The 13,926-nt window shown below is 51.3% G+C and overlaps 1 protein-coding gene across 4 annotated transcripts; it reads right to left on the bottom strand.

Moving 5' to 3' along the window:
- Window positions 1-1,527: 1,527 nt before the first annotated feature.
- On the bottom strand, window positions 1,528-12,757 carry Hook2 (hook microtubule tethering protein 2). 4 transcript variants are annotated; one of them, XM_051195002.1, is made up of 22 exons: window positions 12,586-12,757; window positions 12,030-12,115; window positions 11,887-11,959; window positions 9,741-9,791; window positions 9,521-9,653; window positions 9,336-9,403; window positions 8,988-9,050; window positions 8,511-8,591; window positions 8,257-8,417; window positions 8,038-8,178; window positions 7,302-7,503; window positions 6,393-6,503; window positions 6,219-6,306; window positions 6,025-6,094; window positions 5,108-5,245; window positions 4,942-5,029; window positions 4,710-4,744; window positions 3,263-3,345; window positions 3,079-3,182; window positions 2,164-2,274; window positions 2,025-2,096; window positions 1,528-1,943 (listed from the first exon to the last, which is right to left on the bottom strand). In XM_051195002.1, exons 1-22 carry the CDS (start codon window positions 12,628-12,630, stop codon window positions 1,794-1,796), a joined length of 2,154 nt encoding a protein of 717 aa, XP_051050959.1. In that variant the 5' UTR covers window positions 12,631-12,757; the 3' UTR covers window positions 1,528-1,793. The 4 variants fall into 4 exon arrangements, with proteins under 4 accessions (XP_051050959.1, XP_051050960.1, XP_051050961.1 ...); XM_051195003.1 differs by having other exon boundaries at window positions 3,079-3,179; XM_051195004.1 differs by lacking the exon at window positions 11,887-11,959.
- Window positions 12,758-13,926: the final 1,169 nt, after the last annotated feature.

Here is a 13,926-nt window from a genome sequence, read left to right as displayed (position 1 = left end):
GCCTACCTCATGAACTTGTGAGGATTAAAACAAAAATAAATTAACTGGTTTATAAAAGGTGTTCAATAAATGGTTAATACTGAAATGGTGTCTCTAGCCAGTTCATTTACAAGATTTGGAAGTTCCTCTGGGCTTTTTATTGTTGTTGAAAACAGGGTATTACTGGGCAGATGGCCTGTACCTCCTGATATAGACTAGGCTCTTGGAGCTCACATTCATCTCTTGTACCTACCTAGTGCTGGGCTTAAAGGCAGGTGACACCACACCTGGCCTTCCAGACTTTCTTGATGTTCTAGTCATTCCCCCACCCCCAAATTTTGATGTAGTACCTTTGGTTTTATTCGCTGGTGAGAGAGAAATGGTGATCAGAGCCCTTAGCATGAAAGACAAGCAGTGGAAACCCTGAGCTATACCCCAGACCCACTATCAGTGAGTTAGCCACTGTTTCAAAGCAACAGTTTTACCCTTGCTCCAAGCACCTGAAACCTCAAACAGAAAATTGCTCAGCACTCCAGGTCCTGTGTATGTGGTGCTGGGGGGGGTGCAACCCACGCCTCTTGTGTACTAGCTAAGCCAGGCAACCTTAGTCCCAATCCAGACACGCCAGTTTTGTTTGCTTTACTGATTTCTTGTTTTGTCAACTACTATTTCATGTGAACAAGCATTTGCCTACACGTAAATCTGTGTATCATTTGCTTGCCTGGTTCCTCTGCATCCAGAAGAGGATGTTAGATCTTCTGGGACTGGAGATACAAATAGAGTGAGCTGTCATGTGGGTGCTGGAAAACAAATTCAAGTTCTTTGGGAAAGCAGACAGTGCCCTTAACTGCTGAGCCATCTCTCTGGCCCTATTATTTTAGTTTTGTTTCTTCAGGATGGTTCCCACTATGTAGCTCTGGCCATCCTGGAACTTACTATGTAGACCAGGCTGGCCTCAAACTCTAAGAGATCCACCTGCCTCTGTTTCCCAAGTGTGAGGATTAAAGGCGTGCACCACTACACCCAGCTTCCCTATGTTATTTCTTTTTTGTTTTGTTTTTCGAGACAAAGTTTCTCTGTAGCTTTGGGGCCTATCCTAGAGAGATGGCTCAGGGTTCAACTCCCAGTTCACTACCATCTGTAACTCTAGTTCCAGGAGTTCTGATGCCCTCTTGTGGTCTCTGTGGGCACCAAGCATATACATAGTACACAAATATACACAAGGGCAAAATACTTATACATGTGAAAAAATGTGAAGAAGGAAGGAGGAAGAAGGAAGGGAAGGGGGAAAGGAATGCAAGATAAGGATTTCTTAAAGGCAATTGTCTGTGACCCAAGAGCCCCCTCCCTTTTTCTTTATTTTTTTCAAGATGGGCTTTCTCTGTGGCTTTGGAGGCTGTCCTGGAACTTGCTCTGTAGACCAGGCTGGCTCAAATTCACAGAGATCCACATGCCTCTGCCTCCCAAGTGCTAGGATTAAAGGTGTGCACCACCGCCTGGCCCAGCCCACTTTTTATTCCTCACCATCGTGTCTACAGTCCATTCATAACAGATCTAAAGTCTTTATTCTTTTCAAATATAAAAATCAGGCTCTTCCCAGGTAGTTCATGAGGCCCAGGAGAAGAATCAAGGATAAGAACCACATTGCTAAAAAGAATAGGCCTACATAGGCCTACACCTGATATAGGCCTCTCCCCTTCTCTCCCATCTAAGGAAGCAAAGAGCAGAAGTCATAGCCTCAATCAAGTCAAGGCCCCAAGCTGGGTACCATGTGAGCTGGAGGACTCCAGCAGGCAGCAGGAAGTTGAGGTCTGTCAGTGCTTATCAATGGGGCGAAGGCTCAGAGAAGCCAGGCGTCCCAGAGGTCCTCGGCGTGCATTGGTGGCCAGTCTTTGCTGTGCCAGGAAGGACTGGGCATGGGCAGGAGACTGCTCTTCCCCAGCCCGTTGCTCCAAGGCCATGCCCTATAGAGAGTGACAGGGAGTAAGTAAACCTACCTAAGCCACGTGAACCTAATACACCAGCCATGGAGGCAGCCCATTTACCATGCTGTGCCAGGCACTGATGAGCAGCTTTTCCTCCTGCTCCCGCTGACTCCGACTCTTCTCATAGTCCATCTGCCAGAGAAACAAGAGTCAGGGGCCTGGGTGTGCTGAGGGCCACACGGAAGGATGAGATACCCACCTCCAGGTGTCCTATTCGCGTGTTTCGATCCCAGAGCCGTGTCCTTAGAGTATGGAGTTCTGGGGACACCGCAGTGGGTGGCTTCTGCTTGGGTTCCAGGTTCTGAATGACCTAGGGATTAGAAAAAAAATCACAGGAGAGTGACCCTGATCTTAATGATAGTGACTTTTTGCAGTCCTGGGGACTGAATCTGGTGCTGAGCTATGCTAGGCAACATAGCTCTATCACTATTTTGTGTTGTCGTTTGAGACAGGGTCTCATCCAGATCAGACCTCAAACTTTTGATCCTCTTGCCACCACACCTGGATCTTTTTCCTACTATATGTCTGTCTGTCTGTCTAAAACAACGTATCTGTCTGCAGTCTGCCTGACCCCAAACTCATGGGAATCTACCTGCCTCTGTCTCCATGGAGCTGGAATTAAAGGAGTGTATCCCATGCCTGGCTCTTTATCTTTCTTGCCTAAGCATGCACAATAGTTGGGAATACAGACTTGAGCCCCTTACTTTGGCTTTATGTTATGTATTTGCTAATTTTTTTGAAAACTGGGGACTGAACCCAGGGCCTCTTGCCTGCTAAGCAAATATAATTAGTGAGCCACAGACCCCACCCCCAGCTTATAGACAGGCACTCTATATCACTTAGCCACGTCTCCAGCACCATATGACAGAAGTTCCACCACTAAGCTATGTATGTCCCGGAACTTCTTTCAGACCCCTTGACACAGTGCAGTGCAAAGGACATGACAGCCGTTGGCAGCAGCACCATGCAAAAGTCTATGATATGACATGATGTGGTACGAAGGGTGTGAATGCAGAGGGCAGAGATGTATAAACTGTCAGGGGATGTGAACTGATGGAAAGCACAGGGAATAGGACCTGAGGCAAGAGGATACTGGGAGACCTAGCATCCTTACCGTGCGTGCTCTGTCCACATAGCGGCGATAGCGTTCCTCCATGGCCTGCAAGTCTGCATCCTTCTTCTGCAGGCTGTCCTGCAGCTCCTCAATCCGTCGGGCTGCTGAAGAACAAACAAGGTCTCTAGTTCCAGGTTGCACTAAGGGCTCCCTCTGGCTCTGACGACTGCTGAGCTCCACTTACTATTGCTGTCGGTAGGAGGCTCCAGCTCCTCAATGTATTCTCGTTTCCTTTGCAGCTCCAGATCAGCCTCATGCAGCTTCTGCCTGTGGGCATGGAAAAAGTAGATGATCTTGGGCTGCCCTCTCTGTCTGTCCTTCTAACCATCCACTTGTCCATTCATCTGTCTGTCTGTCCATCCATCCGTGGTGTTGGGGACATAGCCCTGGGTCTTGTCCATGATAGACAAGTGCTGTCATTGGGCCACACTCTAGCATCTCACTGAACTCTGGGATGATGCTCTATAGCAGAGACACATTCCTGGCCCACTGGCTTCTCTTTTATCCTAGTGGTACCCCAGAGAGTCAGAAGTTCATTATAGCCACTAAGACCTCCTTGTTTTGTCCAATTATCTCCCCATCCCATGGTCCCCAAGTTTGTCTGACCATCACCCCTTCATTCCTGGTCATCCCCTTCCATTTTTAATACCTCAGCTTCATCCTCTATCCAGCAGCCAGGGTTTGTTGTTTGTTTTTTGTCTTTTTAAGGATTTCTTATTATGTGTTACATGTGGGTCTGAGTGAATGCCAGAGGGGAAAAGAGGATATTGGATCCCCTGGAGCTGGAATTACAGGTGATTATGAGCCACCTGACATGGGGACTGAGATTCAAACTTGGCTCCCGTGGAAGACTAGCAAGTGACCTTAATTGCTGAGCCATATCTCAAGCCCCAGGCTAGAACACAGAAGCCTTGTGCATGCAGTCCAGTGCTTGACACTGAGGCAGAGATATGATGGCCACTTGGCTGGGGGTTTGCTCACAGAGCCCCACATGTCAAGGTGGTTAGCCCCTGTGTGTGCCTTGACTGCTTGCCCCTCCCTTTGCTTGAGACAGAGTCTCACATAACCCAGGATGGCCTTGAACTCCTGCCCCTCCTCCTCTCTCCTGAGTGGTGAAATCATAGGCCAGCACCACCATCCCCTGCTTCTAAAGCAGATTCTAAGCCAGGCATATGGTACATGCTATGAACACAACAGGAGGGAAGTTGAGGCAGGAGGATTACAAGGCCTCTGCCAGTCTGGGCTACAGAGAGAACTTGTTTCATAATAAAACAAAAGAGGAGGGGTTAAGATCACTTGCTGTTCTTGTAGAAGACCCAAGTATAGTTCCCAGCATCCACATGGCGGCTCACAGGTAGCCTGTAACTCAAGTTCCAAGGGCTGAGAGCCTTCAAAACACACACACACATAAAACAAACAAAAGATCACACTTGAGAGCAAGACATACACCTGTAATCTCAGCACTTGGGAGACAGAGAGGCAGGAATTCAAGGCCAGTTTCAGTTACACAACACCCTGTCTCAGAATAAAGACTGCACTTGACCAGAGCTGACTGGATCTCCTCACACACAATTTTCCACCCCTTGGCCCCAAGGGTTCCTACCCCAGGAATGACAACTCTCTGCACTTACAGATGATCTTCCAGTTTCCTCTTCAGCACGGTGGGCTGAGGGAAAGAAGTAGCAAGGAGTGAGTGGATAGGGACGAGGTCTGAAAACCTGTATGGGTGACGAGGGGTGCCTCCCTGGACCATGGTACTCACAGTGGCCTTCATCGGGCATCGGGCAGCAGGGGGTTGGGGAGAAAGGAAGGTTACTGGGGGGCACTGGAGGGGGACAAGGTAAGCAGGAGGGGGCCACTCACGTCCTCAGCCTTGCCTCCCTGTTCCTGCAAGGCCTTTTGTAGATCTTCCACCTGGGCTCTCAGCTCAGACAGCTGCTGCTGATTCAGCCTGGTGGGGAAGGGTGCTCAGTACTTGCATTTGGTCACTGTAGATCACCCTTTCAAACAAGCTGGCTGTAGCTCTCACCTGTGCTGAGTTTCCAGCCCATGTCTTGCTCGGTTGGCTTCCTCCAGGTGGCGCTGCAGCTCCTCCTGTCGCTCACGGTCTGCGGCCTCCTGCTGGCACAGTCGCTTGTTCTCCAGCTGAAGCCTCAGGAGCATCTCTCTGAAGAGAGCAGAATAGTAGAAGGGCCATTAGGTGAGAAACTCTGGGCCCAGGGCTGCCTTGGAAAGAGTCTAGCCTGCCTTGGGGTAGGAGTACTGAGGACCTGGCTTTAGTGGCTCAGGCTCTGGGGGCTGACCTAGACACAGTGGATGGAGGACTAAAGGGAAATCAAAGTTGACAGGGCTCCAAAGAGGTGTGCAGGTGCCGGGTGGGGAGGATTAGAACACTTGCATCGAGCTGTGGAAATAGTAAGAGCTAGGTGGGAGTTACCAAAGCAGGGTAAAAGAAACTGGACCTAGTAGGAGCTCCAATGACACCAGAGCAGGAACCTGGGTCAGATTAAAGTAAGCGGGGCTAAAATGTAGGACTTTTGCATCTGGAGTGGAGCCACATGGGTTGGATTGAATTTGTGCACTGAAAAAGTCCCTGAAGCCGAGGCGGTGGTGGCACACACCTTTAATCCCAGCACTTGGGAGACAGGGTCAGGTGGATCTCAGTGAGTTTGAGGCCAGCCTGGTCTACAAAGCGAATTCTAAGATAGCTAGGGCTGTCATACAGAGAAACCCTTTTCTCAAAAAAAACAATGAAAGAAAAGGCCTCTGGAGAGCCTTTGGGACAGTAAGTAGCACCTGTGGCCAGAGCAGGGCAGAAGCAGGAACAGGGGACAGGGAAGCCTAAACCAGGCAACCAAGACAAATGGTAGGCTTGCACTCTGAGAGGGGGGGCTGAGGAAAAGCCTAGCCTGGATGGGTCCAGAGCTTTAAGAGGTCCCAATGTACCTGAGCTCTGCAGGCAGGATCTCTGCTGCTAAGTTTTCCAGGCCAGAAGGGGTAGGATCCAGAGAGAGGCCTGAAGAAAACAAGAAATCTTCAGGTTTCTGTGCACCCAGTCTCTATCCCTGGTCCTTTTCAAGGTCACCGTTGAGGGCTAAAGTACAGCCACAGACCACTTCCATCCCAGACCTGAAACTCACCAGCCTGAGCCAGTCCCCTCGGCTGCAGCTGGGCACAACGGAGCTCCTCGTTGGCCTCCCTCAGGGAGTCCCTCTCTGTCAAAAGTCGCTACAGGGACAGGATGCAAGGTGCCAGTTGGACTGGGCTCTATCCCAGAACACACAGGGCCCTGGGCTGCAGGGCCTCAGTCTTACCTCCTTCTCCTTTGTCACCAAGTCACACTTTTCCTCTAGGTTTCGGCATTCAAACAGCCACTTCTCAGCCTTCATGGCCTCTTCCTGCCACTGGCCTTGCAACTCCTGCACCTGCAGAAGAGGAGCTGGCTTGGGACTCACTGGACAGATGAAAGGAAAGCACATGCCACCAAGCCTGGCAGCCTGAGCTCAGTCCCTGGAACCCACAGAGTAAGAAGAGAGAGCCAGCTTCTGCAAGTTGTCTTCTGAACTCCACTTAAACACTCACACACAAAATAAATAAGTGTAACTTAAGAAGGGAAGTTGAGGGCTAGAGAGATGGCTCAACAAACAAGCACTGGCTCCTCTCTTCCAGAGGATAAGGGTTTGATTCCCAGCGCATCAATATGGCAGCTCACAACTATCTGTAATTCTGGTCCCAAGGGATCTGATGCCCTCTTCTGGCCTCCATGAGCAGCAGGCAAACATGTGGTACAGACACACATGCAGAGGAAACGCGCACCCACACCCACCCACACACACACACACACACACACGATGGGGCTGTGGTGGCTCACACCTTTAGTCCTAGCATTCAGAAGGCAGAGGCAGGCGGATCTTTGAATTCGAGGCCAGTCTACAGAGCTAGTTCCAGGTAAGCCGGGGCTACACGGAGAAACCATGGGAAAAGGAGAGGACAGCAGAGATAGGAGGGGCAGCAGCAATGGAGCAGCAGAAGAGGGGATGGAGCCAGAAGGCACCTGGTGGTGCCAAGAAGTTGGGAGGAATGGTGCTTAAGAGAGGCGGGGCTCACAAACCAGCCAGGTGCATTTAGAGAGCATGATCTAGCAATACAAGATGGAAGGTTACAGAGCTGTGCGGACTATAGCCATGGGTCCAGCCATTGGTGGGGGGTGCTTCCTGACTTACCTGTCTGCGCTGAGCCTCTAGCTGGGCACGCAGGGATCCTGCTCGGCGCAGCTCTTCTTCCAGCTGCCGCGTGCGTTCTGCATGGCTGGCATTACGCTCCTCCAGCTGCCGCACTTGCCGCCTGAGCTCCCGCAGCTCACCCAGGCGGCGACGGCAGCTGTTCAGAGTGGCCTCCAGCTGCCTAGCACGTTCAGAGGACTGCCTGAGAAAGGCACAGGGAGTGGAAATTTCAGAGGCCAGCTGGGATGTTGGGCAGGGAAGGGTTTCAGCCTGAGAGATTTGGATTCAAGGTGAAGGTGTTGGCCATATGTGTAGCTCTATAGGGGTCATTAGGGTAACAGGTTATAGTGGAAAGGTTCCCAGGAACTGCACAGACATGCAAGAGCTATGGGACAAAAGTGAGTGATAAGGACACTTTGGGGTCATGTGGGAGCTGTGAGGAATGAGTCTTCAGAAGCGAGGTGGGATGTTCACTGGGTGTATTAGCATTCTAAGCCTAGAGGGCTACAGTCTTAGAGGACACTAGAATCCAAGGACATGATGGGATCCAACTGGGGAATCTGGAGAGTATTAAATGGGGGGGGAGCTGTATTTGTGCTGTCGGGTGTTTGCTAATGATACAGTGAAACCAAGGGGGCTTCATGAATCAAGGGGTCATTTGTATTGGGCCTTAGTGGCACTGTGTGGTTCAGTGTATAGGTCCACTTAGCATTTGGGAGTTGGATGTGCTACCTACCGAAGCTCGTCCATCTCGTCCTTTAGCGCTTGAGCCTCCTGGGATAGGCTGGTCAGTGCTTGGTTCCGTTGTTGCAGCTCAGTGACCTCCCGCTCCAGCTCCATGCAGCGCAGCCGCTCATCTTCCCGGCTGCTCTCCAGCCTAGGGTGTGGGGAGAAAGGCACGTCAGAAAGATGCCTTGTGGCCCCAGTGCCCTGGCCCCACCCTGGCTGACCATACCTGAAGTTCTCCTCCTGCAGCTGTTCCAGCTGTGACTGCAGGAGCAACAGCTTCTTAGCAGTGAGACCAGGGGCGCTCTCCACTTCTGAGCGGCCCACCCGTTCCCGTAGGGCAGCATTCTCTTGTGCCAGATTCTGCTTCTCCTCTGAAAGGAGTACAAGCTGTGGGCGGGGAAGACAGGTGAACTGGAGCATGAACCAGGTTTTATGTAGGTAGATTTACGCAAGTGGCCCTGTTCCCTCAGCCTCACCCACCTGCCGCTCCAGATCCAGGTAGTGCTGCTGAAGGTCATTACTCTCCTCCACCTCCTCACTCAGGAAATAGTATCTTCGGGACTGAGGAGATGAACAAGGGGTGGGAGATGAAGGACTTGGGGATCCGGTCAGAAGAGAGGGAGTAGAAAAGCTGTGATTTCCAGGGGCCCTGAGGAGCCCCAGGATCTAAGAGTGGGCTGGGGTCCTAAGAGAATGGAAGAAGAGTGATTTTCTAACCCCTGAGATGGGCCAAGAGGTGAGGCTAAGACTGGAGAGACAGGGATGGCTGATTAAGCTTAAAGATAACGGGCCCCTTTATCAGATGTTCTCCTGTGATCCCAGCTACAAGAAGGCTAAGCCAGGACGATCTAAAGTTCACTCTTGCTACCTAGACTACACAAGGACAAGCCTTTCCACGTCAACAGCCAGAGAACCAGGGGTGGGCTTGTGACCTTTAGCAAGTTTCTCAATTTTTACCTGTGTATCAAAGTTCCCGTAAGTCTCCGGTGACAAGGAATCAGGAGTGTCTTTTGTCATGAGCTGCGGAAGGGGGCACTGTGATGAGCTAGGCTCTCTGACACAACCTTCAAGGCTTCTACAAATCAGCCTAGGAGCCTCTCTCTCCCCTTCCCCAAGGCTAGTATAGCCCAATAACTCCTGCCCAGAGTCTCCCTGTAATGCAAAAAAAGGCCAACACTTCTGAGGCTACAGCGTTCTGACTTACAGCCAACATACATGGACCTTGAATGGCTGACTTCCAGGCAGAGACCAGACCCCCTCCCCTGACACTTCAGCAGGATTGTTAGAGGGGATGCCCTCACCTACCTCCTGGATGGCTTCCATCACTACATGTTGAACGGATTCCTCCAATGTCATAATTCTCTGGATATACTCTGGGGGTGAAGATGGAGGCGAGAGGCTGAGACCAGTGATGGGTTAGAGAGGACACAGCATTTCCCCAGGGGTCCTCTGACAGCTCTCTGACTTCCTCCCTCTAGCCCTCCTCATACCCTGTTTTTTCTCACAACTGATAGCACAGCCCAGTACCAACTGAAGCAGTTTGCCGAGCTCTGCAGGATCTGAGAGCTCGCCAATGAGGCTCACATCTGGAAGATGCTGTTCCGATAAAGGATGTCCCAGGACCTGAGAATACAGAGAGAAGGAGATCTCAGGGTCACACATGGCACTGTCTCCCAACCCAGCCCCCTAAATCCCTTTGCAGTTACTTACATCCTTTGAGTATTCCATCAAGCTCTGTAAGATCTTCTCCAGTTTCTTGACCTGGTGAGGCCAAGGAGTTATCTATGCATGGAGGTCTACAGTAATGCCCCCAAATCTATCCTCACTACCCCCCACCAATTTTCTCTCCCTGCTTATCCCCTTGATGTGTGGTCCTGTCTTAAACATTCTTCCTCTGGGCTGATCTGCATTGCCTGTACTCAGTGTCTGCCTGACCATATTTATTCACAAGTCCCAGAATCCAATGGCTTCTTGCTATCTGGCACTACTGTCATTTCTCACTTGGATGCCTATACCCTACTCGCTGCTTCTCATCTCCCTGCTTTTTGGTGTGGAGGTTGGGATGGGGGTAGGAGTTCTGGTGATTAAACCCTGGGTCTTAGGTATGGTAGACTGAGCCATGCTTCCTGCCTCTCATTGCTAGATTCTAGGCAAACTGTTGCTCACTAAACTGCATTCCCAACCCTTCATGGAGTCTTGCTGTGTACTCTTCATTCCTCCACAAGCAGCTAGGGGGAGCTTCTGAATGGCTGAGCCAAGCTGTGTCTTTCTTTTGCTAAAACTATTCCCTGCCTTTCCATAGTACTTAAAATAGATCCTTGCCAGGCATGGTGGTGGCCTTTGCCTTTAATCGCATGCATTTGGGAGGCAGAGGCAGGAGGATTTCTTAATTTGAGGCTAACCTGGTCTACAGAGCAAGTTCCAAGACAGCCAGGGCTACACAAAGAAATCTTGTCTCAAGAAGCCAAAGGGGACAGGGGTGGGGGAGGATCTGCTCTGCCTCCCTGGCCTGCTAGGCCCTTGGTGGCCTTAGGTCCTTCAGTTCTTGATCTATTCCATTTTCTTCACTATTCCTCACTAAGGCCATCATCCCAAGTCTCCATGGAGATAAGCCCATCTCAAGAAAGCAACAAACACCTCCTACTTTTTTTTTTTTTTTTTTTTTTTTTTTGAGATGGTTTTCTCTCTGTGTCTCTCTGGATGTCCTGAAGTTCACTCTGTAGACCAGGCTGGCCTAGAACTCACAGAGATCTGCCTACCTCTGTCTCCCAAGCCCTGGGACTAAAGGCATCGGCCACCACTGCCCCACTGTTTTCTGTTGTTGCCATTGTTAAGATTTATTTTTTAAATTATTGTGTGTCTGTGTGTGCACCTGCCTGCAGAGGCCAGAAGTGTCAGATCCCTTGGGGTCAGACTTACAAGTGGTTCAAAGCTGCCTGGTATCTGTGCTGGGAATTGAACTCAGATCCTCTACAAGAGCAGCATTCATTCTTGATATTCCTACCCCCCACGAATTTTCTCTCCCTGCTTATCCCCTTGATGTGTGGTCCTGTCTTAAACATTCTTCCCCTGGGCTGATCTGCATTGCCTGTACTCAGTGTCTGCCTGACCATATTTATTCACAAGTCCCAGAATCCTACAGCCCAGTTTTGTTTTTTTGAAACAGCATCTCTTGTGGCTCAGAATGGCCTCTGACTTGCTGTGCAGCCACCAAGATTGAACTTGATTTCCTAAGTCCTGGGATCCTCTGTGCACCACTTGGCCAGGCTATCACCCCCACTACACCCCCTACTACTAGAGATGGAACTCAGGACCTTATTATTATTATTATTGGTTTTTCAAGACAGGGTTTCTCTGTGGTTTTGGAGGCTGTCCTGGAACTAGCTCTTGTAGACCAGGCTGGTCTCGAACTCACAGAGATCCACCTGCTTCTTCCTGAGTGCTGGGACTAAAGGTGTGTGCCACCATGGCTGGACCAGAACTCAGGACCTTGTATAGGGTGAGAAAATTCTCTACTGCCGAGCACATTCCTGCCTGGCCACCTTAAAGTTTTGAGACAGGATCTTAATAATTTGCCCAGGCTGATTAATAGGCATTTGCCACCATACCTCTTGGAAGCTACCAACTGTTTGTTGTATGTGCTTTTTGCCCACATCACAAGAATGATGGCAAGTTTTTGTCTTATGGTAGGTACTCAATATAAAGAACAAAAATAGCTTGTTGATCACCAGACATCTGGTCCTTTCCCTGGCAGGTCTGCCCATCCATTATGCAGGACATGTGCCTAGCTGTCCCTTTACGATCACCTCTTAAGTCCATCCTCTAGTTATGCCCTAGTCATGAGTCCGAGTGTCACCTTCAGCTTCCAGCTGGGACTTGGGTCCTCTGAGATTCCCTGGAGCCATGCCTCGTTGAACCAGGAAGGGTCTCTAGAGGAGGGAAGGTGGGATGAGCTGGCTGGGGAGCCCTTAGGGATCCTCCCACTCAGCCCCCACTCACATCTGATTCAGCACATAGGCTATGGCGAGTCCGTTGCTCAGGTCCTGGGGGCTGGCACAGGGGGGTGGAACTTGGAACGTCTGCAACTAAAGGGGGCCAGAAGGGGCAATAGGAAAATTCAAGATCTGGAACACTTCTTTGTAGACTTTGCCCCAGCCATCAAGACACCTCACAGAGTTAGAGGGCACTGGGCCTGTAGTTTCACCATATCAACTCTGCGGGGGCGTGGCTTCTACACACCTGGGCAGGAGGGGGCGTGGCCTCACTTCACCAAGCCTGACAAACCCTGCAAGCCTAAGTCAGGGCGTTACCACGAGTCACCTGGTCCCTACAGCTAGCATGTGACCAGGCCTGTGCCCCCAGAGGGGCGGGACCTCACCTGTTCTTGCCTCTCAGGCCTGCCCACGTGACAGAAGCAGGTGGTCAGGTCAGAGTCCAACGGCCCGGCAAGTCTATGACCTATTCCTCCTTCCAGCCCCAAGACAGAGGAGAAAAGACCAAGATAGGGCGAGAAGAGAGGGCACACACCTGACCCAGCCCCGCCCCCCAGACCTACCCAGGTGAGCAGAGACCCGCATAGCTCGGCCTTGTCCATACTCATGGCTCCGGATCGAATTCGATCCGGGCCAAGGAGCCCCGGCGCGCAGCAGCAGCCTCCAGGTCCGCCACCAGCGAGCGCCCGAAGCCCAGACCTCCCGCTCGGCCTAGAGCGCCGCCCCGCTCCACCCCGCCCCCTAAGCAAGGCTCCGCCCCAGACACGTGATCTCCTCCAAACGCTGGCGCTTGCCTCTCTTCCCGCCCCCTCGCCATCTTGGATGCGGGGCGTTAGGCGAGCACAGATTCGGCCGCTAGGTGTCAGTTTGGCCCAGCCGTGCGGATGGGAGAGTGGTGGCCTCGGCTCCTCGTGGCCTCTTTCTGAGGCGGATTTACCGCACTGAATTTCTCAGGCACATTCATGTTCTGTTCCTGAAGCTGGAAGAAATCTTCCCGTTTAGGCGCCTTATGATCCGAGCCTTTTTTTATAATGGCGGAGAGATATTAATAAAAGAGTCTTCCCCGGAGAAGTGACTCTGGAGTGCTTCAAGAAGAAACGGGTGTGGTCGGGAGCAGGAAGGGCCAAGCAGGCACAAATCCTGATGGAAGGACATACGCACTGGCCCAGCCTGGAGTCCCCTTCCATTGAGCTACCAGCTCCTTCCCGACCGCCGGTGCTTCGAGAATCTTGGCTTAAAATACTTGGTTAGGCCAAAACTGTGGGTCGTTTGAAGCCCACCAGGGGGCGCGCAAACCGCTGGTAAACCTTCAGGGAAAAAGGTGCGTCCACCGGTTGAGCACGCTTAGATGATTGCAGAGGGCTCAAAAGAAATCAATTGCTGACAGTAGTCTCAAGACATCATTGTGAAGTGCTTACTATTTGCAATTTTACATTATATATTCACAGACAATCGAATGTCCTTCATGACCCTAAGGGTCAAGGGCTACTTTAATTACCCGTTTTCTGTTTTCTTAATTTTAGAAACTTATTTTTAAAAATTTCAAACCCCACGTTTTGCAGGTGAGTAAAATATGGCTACAAGTTCACCGGCTTTGACGCCTGGGGTGAAGACCCAGACCCAGACCGCGCCCTTTGACCCCTGGGTCACTGACAGCCTATCCCTCCCCCCCCTCCCCGCAGGTGGGTGGGGTAATATGCTGTAATTAGAGGCTATTAGAGGTGCCCAGAGGGAGGAGCCGGCTCTGCTTTGGGGTGGGTTCAGGGCGGGCGGGGGGAGGAGTGGGGGCGGGGGGGGGGGGGGGAGGAGATGTTAAGCCAGCGACCCTGTCCCAGTGGGTTGAGCTCAGTGACTTCAGTCTCCCTCCCTCAATCTTACAAAAGAGTTGTCAGTCTACCACAGGC

The sequence above is a fragment of the Phodopus roborovskii genome, unplaced genomic scaffold (genome assembly GCF_943737965.1).
Source record: "Phodopus roborovskii unplaced genomic scaffold, PHOROB, whole genome shotgun sequence".
Classification (NCBI taxonomy): domain Eukaryota; kingdom Metazoa; phylum Chordata; class Mammalia; order Rodentia; family Cricetidae; genus Phodopus; species Phodopus roborovskii.
The sequence above is the reverse complement of the archived record's forward strand: the minus strand, read 5'-3'. Positions and strand labels throughout refer to the sequence as shown.